Below are 15,588 nucleotides of genomic sequence, written 5' to 3'. Positions count from 1 at the left end.
GAATATTTGATTTAATATTTGCATTTGAAAAAATTCTTAAATATGACATTGACCTTACAGATTTTGAAAGTCAGAATCTCTATATAAATTTAATTCCAGTTTCTGCTATTAGAAAAAAAAATGACTGAATCTGAGAATTGGGTGATAACTATTTTACATTTTTAATATTCCTGAATGATAATTTTTAGAATTAGGAAAAATTACAACTTCAATGTAGCAAAAGAATTCAGCATATACAAGCCCATTTTCCAAAGTGATTTGTGAAACTTGCAGAGGGATAAACAACCCTTTCCTTACCGTATGCAATGCCTCCTAGTCTGTTTAGCTGGACAACATAGATGGCCATAAGTAAAATAGATTCTAAACAAAACCAATGCACTTCTTGTAATTCTGGAGGTTACAAAATCCAAGAACAAGGCATTGGCTGAATCCCTAACTGCTGATCTCCACCTTCTATCCACAAATAGACTATTTGTGCTAAGTCCTTACATGAGGGGAAGGTGAGATGTGTCTCTCGGTCCTCTTTTGTAAAGGTACCTAGTCTACTACCAGGGCCAACTCCCCTGACCAGGCCCTCTCCATGATGCCTTCTCTGTATGGCTTAGAATTTTGTCATTTGAGTTTGGGATGGAGATATGACATTAAGACCACAACAACTAGATAATATTCTCCCTCTCCCTACAAAGGATAATTTCATATACATATTAAAATGTGTCTTCCATGGGACTGGAGAGATGGCTCAGTGGTTAAGAACAGTGGCTTTTCCAGAGGTCCCGAGTTCAATTCCCAGCAATCACATGGTGGCTTACAACCATCTGTAAGGGGGCTCTTATGGCCTCTTCTGGTGTCCATGAAGATGGCATACTCATATACACAAAACAAATAAATAAATATTTGAAATATATCTTCCATTTTCCACTTAAGCAGAAAAGCTGCACTGCCACTTAAAATCCTTAAGTATGATATAACAGGGGCCATGATTTAAAACACATGGGATCAACCCCAGTGTAGCTAGTTTGTGAGGCTGGAAATTCAAGCAGTGTTTTAGTAGAATGACTTCTGTAGAAACAGTCTTCCATAGCTCCCTGGGTATTTGTGACTCCTGTCGTGGGCATAGAGTTCTCATACTGCTTTGCAGAGATAAGTTTTACATCTGAGACAAAGTATACCTTGGACATATTGACATGAAATTTTTATTATCACATAAAGTGTGCATTTGTGTATATACATAGATATATTCCAATAACATGTCTCCAAGTTTTATTTTCTTTCATGTATTTCATACCTAACATCAGATATGCCTTAGAATTTATAACATGCTGTACTTATTTGGTAGCATTAAATAATTTTGAAGTTAATGGTTGGTTGTATCGTGATTATGCTGAGATATACTCCATAGATTATAAAAGACACTGTAGAGTTAGTAAGCTCAGAAATTGCTTCAGTAATTTTAAATCAACTCCCTAAAGAAGTAAAAATATAAAGCAAAATATAATGTATTTTACTTTCTACAATGTATAAACAAAGATCCATGGCTGTGTCTCAATATGGATTTACTTAGGGCCACTGAAATTGGAATTTTCCATACTTTAAAAAAGTATCATAATATGTCATCATCTTGTTTTCAACCATAAAAATCATCCATAGCATAAGGTCATATCAAAATAGGCGATGCTCTGTCTTGACCCTCAGGCTATAGTCTTCTAACCCCTGAATTAGAAGATAAACTATTGCTTTGTATCTTAACCCAGGCCTATGATCCTAGCACCAATGAGGCTGAGACAGGAGGCTTGACAGTTCAGACCTGACTAAACTACAAAGGAAAAGCTTGTTCCAAAACAACAAAAAAAAAAAAACAAAAAAAACAAAAAACAAAGAAAACCAAAAAATAGAAAACAAACGTATTCTTAGCATCACTTTTAAAAATTCCTTTTTGGCTTTGGGGCCAGAGCATCATTTTCAATCAATGCTGGCCTGGAACTTATCCATAGCCCCTTCCTTGTGGGGCTGTGGGTGTTGGGGAAAGAGGGGAGTGGGAGGGTGCCCTGGTTCCGCCAGAGTTCTGGTGGTCTGGGCAGACAGACACGGGAAGACTGCGCATGCTTTCCATCTGGCCCCAGGTGGGCATCTGGCTGTGTTAGGCCACTGACCCCACACCGTGGGTGGTGAACAAGGGGCAGCCCCAGGTACCAGGTTCTCAGTCTCCATCATCCCCTGCTGGATACTGCAGAGGAGCTGAGAACAGAATAGGGGCCCCGGGGCGGGGCGGCACTAGGCCCAGAGATAAGGGAAGAGAGGTGAGGGTGGTAAAGAGGGGGGCACTGGGTGGTTCCCACTCAGGTGAGAGTCCTTAGTCCAGTCTGGCGGGAGGTTAGACACTGCTTGTTAGGAGAAAGCCTATCCCATGGTTCAAGCACAGTGGGCCTTCATGATCAGAGAATCTATGGTTTTAGAGCTTTATTGTATAAAGGCAGGGGGAAAGAGAGAAGGTAGAAAGAGAGAGACCAGCCATGGCCACGTGGAGAAAGGGAGGAAGGGAAAGAGAGAAAGAGAGCTAGAGAGTAAGAAAAGTGAAAGCTTGAGAGAGAGAAAGAGGTGGGGCCAAGCAGCCCCTCTTATAGTGTGCTAGGCTATCTTGCTATTGCTAGGTAACTGTGGGGAGCAGTCTAGACAGAATACCAGAAACTTGGGACATTGTCTATGTAACTATTAGACACATACCTCTCTTGTGGGTGCTGTGGGGGCGGTAACTTCGACTTGAGCCAGGGGCCCAGGAGACATGATCGAATGACTTCTGACCCATGTTCGTGGAAATTACCACCCAAGGGGTCCCACCGGGGTTCAAGACCTCAGCTCATCTGGAGACCAAGCTGTCTGTACATAGCCCATTGCCCCGTACTTCCTCTTTTCCCAGGTTCCAGAGTGCCAGCTTTTTGGGCCTTAGGCACCACACCTGGTTTATAAAGTCCTCATGGAAGCTGATAACTGACCCTTGTCGGACATCAGAGGGAGAAATCCTGGTAGAAGCAATATAGTGAAAAATGGTTTGCTGTTGTAGGCTTCCCCTACCAAACCACCATGAGCACACCGACGAGACTAAGGACTGCCATGGGCACTAAGGACACAGATACACAGGCTGTAAATGGACTTCAGCTAGCCAGTGTATTTGTTTTACAAGGACCATAACACCAAAAGCACCCAGCAGTACACGGTTGTAGAGGGATATGGAAGTCTCACAGTGCAGGTCTGGAAAAATGCTGGATTCCCTAGGTCAGAGTCCTGTCATTCCTAACCTTCACTTTGTTCTCAAACTTTTGTAGTTATGACTCACTCACTATTAAATGTGGCAAATAACAAGAGAAAAAGATCACACACATACACAGGCATGCACAGTAGATAGGTCAGGACAATGGAAACAGGTAGAGTACCGTGAATAAGTTCTCAAATGCTTTTCATCTACTTTATATAAATCATCCTATTATAAGCTTATGAACTCAAAACACATAATCTAATCATCTAAAAGACATTCCTCATCTGGGTGTGGGGGTATCACTGGAATCTCAATCCTCAGAAGGAAGAGGCAGGGGGATTACAGGTTCCAGCCCAACCTGGGTTCCATAGCAAAAACTGAACTAAGAAAAAAACAAATTGAGCTGGAGAGATGGCTCAGCAGGTAAGAGCACTGACTGCTCTTCCAAAGGTCATAAGTTCAAATCCCAGCAACCACATGGTGGCTCACAACCATCTTTAATAAGATCTGATGCCCTCTTCTGGTGTATCTGAAGAGACAGCTACAGTGTACTTAGATATAATAATAAATAAATCTTAAAAAAAAAAAAAAAACAAATGAACAAACTAATAGACAATGAGGATAATCTTTGGTACAATATGCGGTTACTGTTCTGTATAAATTAACATACTTCAAATATACATGAATCTTGGGCAGTGTTAATGCTGAAAGAAATGAAAGTTGTGTGAAATTACTTAAGTTATAATATATCCTTTAAACTAGAAAACTAAAACACTTTCTTATGCTAACACAGATTCTTTTAACCATTTTTTATTCTTGGTGTTAATGTGGAAAAAGGCATTCGAAGGCTTTCTCGTCAATCTTTTCAGCGTTAGCACCAACATTAAAAAGTATATTTTAATAGGAGTTGGTTTTGCCGTTTTTGACATGCAAGAGATAACAATTTTAGGAAATGTGTCTGTGCTCAATTTTGCTTCCAGTTTTTGACTTTTAAACTTATTGTCAGGCTCAGAAAGAACTGAGAAGCAGTGGAGAGGATTAAGCACTTGCCCTGGGGGGGAATTATTTGCAGTTAATTAAAGCTGCACACTCCGGTGTATACTTGATTCATTGGTTATTAAAGCTGAGTCATATGGTAACTACCCAGGTTTCTCACTTGTCCATCAAATGTTGCTTGTGGCAGGCTGAAGAAACACGATTCTCATAATAATCGAAACCCATGATGTTTGATGCTATCCTCCCGTTTAAAGAAGCAGGGAAGGGTGGAAGAGAGGAAGACAGGGAAGGGAAGCAAACAAACAAACAAAATTTTAGTTTAGTTTCTGTCTGACTTTGTTGGGTCAAAGCCTTAGAACTCAGCCAAAAGGCACAAACCAAAAGAAGCAATTCATAGGAATTATGTGAGGTTTGATGGCTTCAGTTTTCTTCCCAGCTTCATGTTGACAAGGTCAGCTAGGGATGTGAAGGGATCTTGAATAGTGTTCCTTTGGGCTATGTAAGAAAGGCATATGAGACTATAAGCTTCATGAAGGCAAACATCTATTCCCTGTTGGGTCTCCAAGGGTAGAATAGCATCTGCCATGTAGTTAGCCCTCAACAAGTACTTGTAAAATGTGTGAAAGGCCTACTTCTGTACGAATGCTCAACTATTGATAGGTGAGCAAGCCTGTTTTCAAGATCCTCCAGAGAGGGCTCAACGTCCGTCCTTCTTGATTTGCAGGAGTTCTTTATGATAGCATCTTATGAACAATGCTAGTTGTTCTATAATAGAAGCTGTAACATTAAAATTGGGCATGTAGGGGCTGGCAAGAAGACTTACTAGGAAAAGGGGCCTAGTACCAAGTCCGATGACCTGAGTTTGATTCTCGAGACCTACAGAGCAGAAGGAGAGAACCAGTTAGCACAGTTGTACAGTTATTCCTACATGCATGCCAGGGTGGTCTCCCTGGATACACACACAAACACACACACACACACGTAAAATGAAATAATATTTTTGACTAGATATATATTGATTGGATATTTCAAAGGGGACTTGAGGGTGACAATCACTTTGTACAAAACAGAAGCTCTGCATCCCCACCTTGCCCTTGTCAACTGTTTTTGAGACCTTGGGAGGACCTTGTTTGTGATTAAATTTCCAAGATTCAATATCTGATTTTTCTGGGGACTTGGCACTCACATATGTGTGCAGATAGAATACTGGGGCCCTTGAAACCATTACAATTAGGTAATCCTTTAGCCCTCTCTAGTTTGCCCTTCTTTCCTGGCCACATTTCTGAGACATTTCTGGTACAGGAAGCCTGTTGTATGCTATCTTCTGGGCAGTAAAGATACCTCCATTACTTTTCTCTGCTTTTGAAATTTTGTACAGCTTTCTTAGACAGTATTTTAAGAAACTAGTCTTTGATGGTGGAAATATTTGTGTTAGTGGTCACAGTCTGAAATAATAAAGTGCATTGCCTTAAATATAAATCCACTCGGTTAGCAATAGAAGAAGCTCCTTTTTCCCACCTAAAAATGATGATCAAAGTCACAGTTTTGTTTTGTTTGTATGTTTGTTAGCAGATTCTGCAAAGGATGACAATACTATAAAAGACAGTGACATGACCAATCATTCTGTGTGTGACCAAGAACTTCCCAATGGTAAGTTGTTCAGTCTTTTTTTTTTTTCAAGATTTTTTCCTACTAAGGAGTATTAGCTATTAAAGTTGGGTGTGGATTCTTCTAGAAAAGTAGAATTCTGATGCTATTTTCTTACACTAGCATCTTGGTGCGTTGCGTGGAATATCCTCAATCCATATCATTCATTATTTTTGAGTCAGGCCAGGATCATTCAGTGTCATTGTTACCTGCTGGGATTGCATGAGCAATAGCTTTGAAACAATTGAAATGAATATACAACAAAAATGAGAACCAATATGAGACATATGGAGAATAAGCCAGGAAACTAAATCGCCATATCCATATCCTTGGAATACCAAGAGGAGTAAACAGAGCCTGCAGAAATAAAGCAATCTGTAGAAAAATAATAGACAGAAAAAATAATGTTTTCCTAAGGCAAACCAGTGTCTATGCCCAGAATGTAAGAGTATATGTTATATTTATATGCAAAGGTAACAAAGACTCAAATAAGAATAGACACCTCCATAGCCTCATGTAATTTCTGAAGATTGGTAGCTAAGAAAGGCTTGTAAAGTATACAAGAAAGACAAAATCAGTATAAGCAAAATTACCAGAGTCACACTGGCCTTAGTCTGCTCCCTGCCCGAACTGCTAGGGAAAGCCAGAGGGGCTGAGCTGTTTAGGACCCCATTTCTGCACCACATATTCTCAAGTAATAGTTTCTTGGGACTACAAAGACTTAGAAAAAGTGCCATCAAGGCATGGCTTTGAAGAACTGAAACAAAGGCTTGTTTGTAGTTGTTTAGATCTGACAATATAAGTTCAGAAAGGGAAACAAAATTCATACTGAGGGAGACACAACCAGAAGGCTCTGAGTACAAGTATATGAAAACTGTTAAAATAATCATTTTTTAGTATCAAACTGTATAAACAATTATCTTTCTAACTTCAAAAGTATATAGTGTTTAAAAGTGACAAAGATTATTTCTACTCCTACCAAGTCAAAATAACTTGGGTCATGTCTCTCATTAGTATCAACTTGCCAACCTAACCAAAAAAACAAAAACAAAAAAAACAAAACAAAAAAAACCCCCAACATATACTGTATTAGTTGTTTATATTATGTTTCATGTAATCCTGTTGTTGTTATATATGAGCTACATATATAAATATTAACACTATATACATAGATGATAGATAGATAGATAGATAGATAGATAGATAGATAGATAGATAGATAGATAGATGTAGAGTTCATATGTATACACACATATGAGAATAAGAAAGAAGCTATTTAAAGTGTTAAAGGGTTAACAGAACTATAAAGAATTGCCAGGCTATGTCCAGGAGAAGGTGACTCTCTGGAAAGTATGACCAAGGTTAAAGCTGCCTTTGTCTTAGGTAATTTACTGTTTCAGGAAAAAAAATGTCAAAATCATGTTGCCAAAAAGACAGGAACTCTTACAGCATTCAAGGGTTGTGAGTTGAAAGCCCAAAGCCATACACTGGGAGGACAGTGAGCCAGCTAAGGTCAGCTTTCTGAAGCATGCTACTCACTTTCAAATTACCTCCATCCCCAAAGCAAATTAACAACAGTCCAACTTCCAGGTCTCCCAAACATCTGAGAAAAACTCACATGAGGTAGTAACAAGAGCAAAGAAAAGGCCTTATCCACATTAAACAACTTTTATAAATAATTACTGAAATACAATATCTAATATATACACGTAAAAAAAGACTCAACCAAACAGATGAAAGGACACAAGGTAGTCAAGATGCAGAATTGAGAGAAGTCAGCCTACAAGAGCTGAACATATTGCTGATAAGAACAAAGTAGAAAACAATGACACTGAGGGCTGAAGAGATGGCTCAGTGGTTAAAAGACTTGGTTGCTCTTTCAAAGGACCTGGGTCCAAATTCCCAGCATCCATAAGGCAGCTCACAACTGTCTGTAACTTTAGTTCTGAGGGATCCAACACCCTCACATGGTGTCAGTTATACTGTGTCAGACATACATGCAAGCAAAACACCAATGCACATAAAATAGAAATAAATAAAACATTTTTTAAATGCTGACACTGTATACTCATAAAGTAATGATTAGCAGGACTAGAATTTTTACCTGAGAAGCATTATTGAAAACAAAGATAAGAAAGTAAAATCAAGCCAGAAGCAAAACCTGTGCTAACTCAAGTTAACTCAATGAACACAGTCATGTTCTAACAGTATATTAGACACGTGAAAAGTTTGTGAACAATGGGTTAGATATGAGAAATCATCCAAATTAAAAATAGTAAAGAGAAAATAAGATCACAAACACTAAAGTATGGCAAAGTTACTTATTACATAGTGCCAAAGTATATCATGAATTGGAGTACAAATTGATCAGCACCATTATTTGAATGAAGTATGTGAGCAACTTTCTATATCAATAAAAGATACCATGGACCAAATTTCATCAAAAATTTTGAACTCCAAGCAGAACAAATGAAAGTAAATCCACAGCTAGGCCCATCACAGTGAAACTGCTGAAATGGCCAAATTTCTTCAAATTGTGTGTGCTTCAAGTGGAATAAATAGAAATAAATCTACAGTGAGTCCAATCACAACAAAACTGCTGAGTTCCAAAGGTAAAAAGAACATCTAAAAAGTAGAAATGTCTAAAAACGTAGTCATCAAGTAAACACTTTCCCAAGAGATGAGTTTCCAGTTGATACAGTGGAAATGCAAAGAGGATGCAACCAAGAAATAGTCGGCGAGGAACTGGAAAACCCTTTAGGAAAAGCGTGTTCCAAGAATATGGATTAATTAAGGCTATTTTACAGGGGATAAAAGAGGGTCCAGGTAGAAACTTAGAGATACATGAAAAAATTAAGAGGAAAGTAAATTAAATATAAGCCTTGTTTATTCTCTTGGAAGATGGGAGTAATTAATTTTTGTTTGCTTGTTTTTTTTTGTTTGTTTGTTTGCTTGCTTCCTGTTGTCACGAAGAGTAAAGATGCTAATAAAACTCAGTGGCCTTCAAAAGTCAGAAATGGAAGTGAGCGCTGTGTCAGATGATTGCCAGAAGGGTTTCCACACCATGGCGCTGAGGGAACGGGTTCAGGCATAGGTTCAATGGGCTCCTTACATAGTAGACAGAGTTGAAAATCATAAAAGCTAAAATATGTGGCATTGCTGGTCAGCATCATGGAAGGATGGCGCTTCTGCAGATTGAGGCCAGTTGAGCCTATGTCAAGGACAATTGCCCAAGCTCAGATAAAAGATGCTAAAAGATTTGATGGTGCTTCTTGAGCTTCAGTGATTGGGGCAGACTTATTGACTGGGAAGGAGCATGTCAGGGCTTCTAAACTGCATAGTTCTGAAAACATGTAGCTTTTATGTGTGTTTTAGAGGTTACCTTGAGTTATATGTATCTTTGGTTGTTGTTGTCTTTACTTTTATATACATTTGCTGTAGTTTTAAAACCTGATTAGATGAGAGAGAGAGAGAGAGAGAGAGAGAGAGAGAGAGAGAGAGAGAGAGAGCGCAGAGGAATAAATTGTTTATTTTGTCTTTTGATCATGTGGTACTCGTAGCTTAGGTGATTCTAGAACACACGATATAGCCTAAGGTAGCCTCTTATTTGTGGCAATCCTTCTCCCCCAGCCTTCCAATGTTGGCATTATAAACATTAATCACCATGAATTATTAGTGGTGGACTACCACACAAAGATTATGGCAGAGTGCCCAAGACTGGCACAAAAGGCTAACATTTATAGAGATAATACCAAATTTAAAATTCTATGTTATATTTCTAAGAATATAAATTCCATTTAAGAATATCCTTGAAAATTTATCCTAATTGTGATGGTATGTACCTGTATTAATTATGGTGGTAGATATCTGTAGTCTTTTTACTAAGGATGGTGATACCTGAAGATTACAAGTTCAGACTGGACAATATAACATGCTTCTATCTCAAAATACACACCCAAACCAAATTGTACAGTAATCACAAAGAGAATTAAAACAAGGCATCTTACTTTCTTGATTTTTTGCAAGCGCATTCTGAACACTAAAGTATATTCAATAATTCATATAATAATAAATGTAAGTAACATTGTAATGAATGTATAATGTGTCAAATGGTGGGGCTGAAATACAAACAAGTAGGCATGAATGTATAGCTAGGTTATTTTATCGAGTCTAAGAATCAAAATAATTTAGTTAAATTCAATAAAATTATTAAGGCTTAAAAGGATAGAGTCAGGAAAAGGAAAGGTATATTTGGAAAATAAACATCAAACAAGAACAGGAAAGATGGATTTGAAACCTATCTAGCCAAAATTCTCAAAGAAGAAAGAGTTAGTCACTTTATACCAATGAAATTTTGAGTCCCTCATTGAATATAACAGTGATGGGTCTTAATGTGTCAGAAGCCAAGGCAAGCCACAATACAAATCAAAACCTATTGGAAATACAGCAGGGAATTCACAGATATAATACAGTCAGCAATGATGGAACAAATAGACCAAGAATAACATAGAATGATTTTAGAATGTGATTAACAGTGTAGTCCTGCTGTAGGAGATGACAGGTAGATCAATAAAACAGACTAACGAGTCTAGAAGTAGGACCAAGTACACATGCTGGCTGGCACTTCAAAGACAGATGGCTCAGTAAGTGACCTTAAGACAACTAGTTGGACATCTAGGGGGGAAGAGGGAAGATGAACAGAGCCTCATCTTCAATCTTTCCTCTGACATAAACTCCAGCAGGAGGAAAGATGAAATATAAAAGTGATTTAAAGTATTAGAATAAAAGAAACAAAACTTATTCAACACTAAAAAGAATGAGCTATCAAGACATAAAAAGAGAGAGAAGAAATTTAGATGCGTATTATTAAGTGAAAGAGAGCAATCGGGAAACATTATTGGCTATATGAGTCCAGTTATATGACATTCAGACAGAAGCACAAAGACTGTAACGATCAGTGACTGCTAAGAGCAGGGTGGGCACAGCAAAGATGACTAAGAAGGAGACAGAGGAACCCAAGGACACTGAAAATACCTCAATGACATTATGGTGGCATCTGTTACTGTGCATTAAGCCCACCTGGTGAAACGTGTAACACCCAAATGAACCCCAGTGTGAGAAAGTACTGTGTTAAAACCAGTTAGCAAATAAACTACTCAGACTGTGAATGCAGACCCTTGGGGAAGCAAGGAGGCTTCCATCAGGAGTAGGGAGCATATGGTATATTTCTATACCTTGTTTTTAATTTTTCTTTGAACCTAAAGCATCTCTAAAAAATAACCTAAAAATATCTTTGGTTTTCACACACATAATTTTGTGTGAATGATAAAATAAAGACATATTGGATGAATTGTAATGTATGGATGTATGCTCATGTCTGCATATGTCAGAAATAAAGGTGAGTTACTATGTCTGATTATAGAAATTTGATAAATCTGATGTGATATGTAAAAATCAAGTCCGGTTCTAAATGATATCTACTTGAAGCTTAGTCTCATCTGAATGATAAATATGTAATATTCTTAATTTAGAAAAAGTAACTCACATATCAATAAGATAAACAAAATGTCAAGAACAAAAAATAGTATCCCAAGAAGAAAATGAGCAAGACTCAGTTATTCAACCTTAGTTAATAAGATATGAAAAATAGATGACCTTATTTCTTTACTTTTTAGAAGAAGGAACATAAAATGGAAATAATCTACTTTCTCCTTTTAAATAATTGAAAACATATGAAATTAATTGAAATAGTTTTTGAACAAACTCATTCACTATTAATGAAAGGCCATCAATTTACCACCAATAGTTTTGATATAACATATTTAAAACACATAGAGATGTTTATTCATAAGTTATCCATTACAATATGGCATTTAATAGTACAGGCAAAAACATTTAAAACACCCCCAAAATTAATCCATCACAACATGGAATACTATATACCTTTCAACACACAGTTTTGAAAAGGTAGATGATTTTAGAAAAATATGAAGTAAGATATAAATAAAGGATATAAAGGATAAATTCCTTTTGACCACAAGATGTATATATAAAGCTACACATATGCACCTACACAGATAAACCAAAATATACATATGCATTGCATATCTGTATATACGTGTGTGTGTGTGTGTACGTGTGTGTGTGTGTGTGTGTGTGTATACAGGAGAAAGCTACCAACTCACAATTATAAAAGTGACCATACCTGTCTTTGTAAAAATCATGCACAATTCTCAATACATACAGGTATTGTGTCCACAGTGAAATTGCAGTTGTTGTAAGTACAAGGAAAATTATTTTACAAGTGATTTACATTAGGAGAGTCAGTTTTATGGGCCCTACAGGAGTACCAAGGATGTTTAGGGGAATAATCAAATTTATGTTAGTATAGTTTCATCTTTAGCTTTTAATCTGGGGCATTTGGACTTGGCAAAGACTCAATGTTAAATATTAGCAGCAATTTTCAAATTGAACAAAAAGACATAATTTTGTTAAGACAAATGTCAAAGAAACAAAGTCTCTATTCCTAAAAAAATCTGAGCATCTAGTAGCCTGAAAACCATGCAGCTGTATTGTCACATTTGTCCCCAAACAGTCCGTTTACACAGTCAGTTTAGGTTTAGCCCCTAGAAATACTTCAAATCCAGACTGATGTCCCCAGAGCCATTTTATGCAAATTAACCAAAGCTACAGCATTAGCTTGAGCCAAACTTAATTATCAGGGCTTCAAAAAACAATCATGTGATCCATTTCTGAAGGAAAGGGAGTGGAGTTTTGGGTTATCTGTTCTAATGCCTCTCTGTTAGTATGGATGGTTGAGTTTGCTGTATGAAAAATATATACATAAACTATGAAATCCTTTGTGTTCTTTTGTCTCCTCTGCCTGGAGGATTAGTTCAGAGGGCTGTGGGGATTCTACTACATTGAATGAAAGGCAAACAAAGCTGGCCCCATGGGGCCAAGAAAGCAGGAAGAAACGCTGGGCCTGAGTGGCTGGGAACACAGCAGTTGCCCTTCAACACAGGGGCCAGGTGCAGGGTGCAGGAGCTCACACATATTCTTGCCTTTAGAATGTCAGATCCTGGCGGGCTCTGGATTGAGCAAATGGTATCATTCTTAAATTTCAAAGCTGGAGACTTTATGTCACCTTCAATTTTCACACCACATTTCAGTGGGGAGAAATGAGAAAACAAAAGAAAGTATAGATTTCTATTCAGGAAATGATTGCCAAAATATACTATGCACTCAGGTGAAACTGCCCTAAGAATAGAGACAAATGAAGAGGGCAGGGGAGAAAAATATTCCCTCCAAAGCCCTGAAATGACCTTTCAGCCTGTCAGTGAAGGTCAGGCCTTATAGTCAAGGCAACCTTGCTGTGCGCCCAGAGCTGCCCATCCCCCCCTCTGCTCCCACCCCCACCCCTATACACACTCAGGCAGACCTAACCTTTTCAGCAGTGCCTGGCTCTACAGAACAGTGGTTGTCCCAGTATTGAAGCCAGTGCAGCATGGAGACCCTCAGCAGATGTAGTAACGGTGCTCCAAGAACTCCCTACTCTTTACACACAATTATACAGAGATACTGAGGCCACATATATGACTTAAAGGGCCCAGAAAAGACCAGGTGTGATGAGCACATTTGATGATCGTGTCCCCATGTCTGCAAAGGTAGAGGATGCTGCCCCCTCCATTAGCAGTGAAGGGTGTCTTGTCTGTAGGCATCATTCACTAGATAGACTGGCACCATCAGGACATCAAATAGGAGCCTAAAAGGTTGTCTAGTGCCACAGCCATTTCTCATCCATAAATGATGAACCTGGGACCCAGAGAGGTTGAAGTCTAACATCCTGTTTAGCCTTAGTCTAAAAACAACAGTGTTTGAAACAATATGATCTGGGGAGCTCTAGGGAGCACAAGCTAGTGAAAGAGGAAAGCACAGATACAATTGCATTAAATCGTGAAAGGAGTCGAACAGACAAGAAGAAAGAAATCCAGAGAGTGACAGCCTTATACCAAACATAACTCCTACTTCAAGAAATAAGATATTTATTTTGGCACCAAATATGAGTGACCGTGACTCGGGAATACAGATTCAGTTAACCCCATATTATAATTTTTTTTCTAATTGTCTCAACATCCTGTTCATTAAACCATTTTCTTATTGCTCATACTATGTATTGCCACAACAACAAAGACACATTTTATACTTTTTGATTTCCTGAGCATATGCCTTCCAAACGTATATCCATTTAGTACAATCTCCTTGTCTATGTTTTGGGTTTTCAAGATTTTATCTTTATTACTTTTTAATTGTGTGTGATTAATTGAGTGCACGAGTGTGTGCACTCATCCCTGAGCACACATGCATGAGTGTACAGGGGAGCTGTAGAAGCCAGAAGAGGATGTCAGATCCTTTGGAGCTGCCATTATAGGCGGTGGTGATCTGAGGATGCTGGGAACCTAACTCAGGCCCTCTCTAAGAGTGGTGGGTACTCTTAGCTGCTGAGTCCTCTTTCCAGCCCCTACTTTTCAATTTTTAAACCCTTCCTTTTTGTGGCTGAGAATAAGTATCTATGTAAAGTGTTTACTAGGAGACAAATTGAGAAACAGACTCTTTACTTTTTGCATGATTAAATGTTTTCATGCCACAATTCTGCAATTCTGATGTGCATACCTCTAGATATTTATCTAGAAAAGATTTAGAATTCAAATCCTGTGGTTCCTTTAAAAAAAAAAAAAAAAACAACCAGAAATATAGTTAGTGTTCTCTCTCTTCATTCTTTGGGATTTATTTTACAACCCTAATTTTATGATTATCATTATCATTAGTAAATGTATCATTTATCATTAGTAAATGTCACTTGGTTTCACTTTAACAAATGTTTCCAATTTTAACAGTCAATATATTGTTTCCCTTTCAACTTTCTGCAATCTAAAAATCATCTAAAAGTGTTTTTTTTTTAAAAAAAGATAGAACTCTGTTTAATGCCTTTCTGGATAGAACCTTTTTCATGTGGGGTGCCTGTGTTCTTGCAGCTGTAAACATTTTGTGGAGACCTGTCCCTAGACCTCACTTAATTCACACCACTGGCACTTAACTTATATCAGAAGGAATAGCTGCTCTCTCTTGTATACCCAACAGTGAGAAAGATGGAACTGGCCTGAAGACTTTTTATTGCTACTACAACTTCTCAGATAATGGTATGACCAATGGAAACACTATATCATCTATAGAATGAAGGGAACAAGTACAGTTCTCACATATTTATGCCAGAGGTAAAAGGGGAACAGATTCTTTTCTTTTTAATTATTTCATTTATTTATTTATTCACCTTACATCGCTAGTGCTGCTCCCCAATCCCTTACACAGTCCCTTCCCCCATTCCCCATCCCCTTCTCCTCTGAGAAGGTGAAGCCCCCAACCCGGACACATCAAGTCTCTGCAGGGCTAGGCACATTCTCTTCCACCTAAGCCAGACAAGGCAACTCAATTAGGGGAGCATATTCCACGGACAGGCAACATCTTTAGGGATAGCTCCTGCTCCTGTTGTTGGGGAAATCCACATGTAGACTGAGCTTTTCACATCTGCTACATATATGCAGGGGCCTAGGTCCAGCCCATGTATGCTCTTTGGTTGGCGGTTCAGTCTCTGAGAGTCCCCAAAAGTCCACGTTAGTTGATTCTGTTGGTCTTCT

General features: G+C 38.2%; 1 protein-coding gene across 9 annotated transcripts in view; it reads left to right on the top strand.

The window, feature by feature from the left end:
• The window catches only part of Macrod2 (mono-ADP ribosylhydrolase 2), a 2,026,591-nt gene that overhangs the window by 1,929,569 nt on the left and 81,434 nt on the right, over nucleotides 1-15,588 (top strand). For 4 of the 9 annotated variants that reach the window (XM_085833735.1, XM_029471909.2, XM_085833732.1 and 1 more), the window contains exon 14: nucleotides 5,819-5,896. In XM_085833735.1, the coding sequence (XP_085689861.1) occupies nucleotides 5,819-5,896 (78 nt within the window). Of the gene's footprint in view, nucleotides 1-5,815; nucleotides 5,897-15,034; nucleotides 15,084-15,588 lie in introns of those variants that run through there. The other 5 variants (XM_029471907.2, XM_029471912.2, XM_029471913.2 and 2 more) reach the window with 2 other exon arrangements.

The sequence above is a fragment of the Mus caroli genome, unplaced genomic scaffold (assembly GCF_978045245.1).
Source record: "Mus caroli unplaced genomic scaffold, Mus_caroli_1 scaffold_2, whole genome shotgun sequence".
In the NCBI taxonomy this organism is placed as follows: Eukaryota; Metazoa; Chordata; class Mammalia; order Rodentia; family Muridae; genus Mus; species Mus caroli.
Note: the sequence above shows the minus strand (reverse complement) of the source record. Positions and strands in the feature narration are given on the sequence as shown.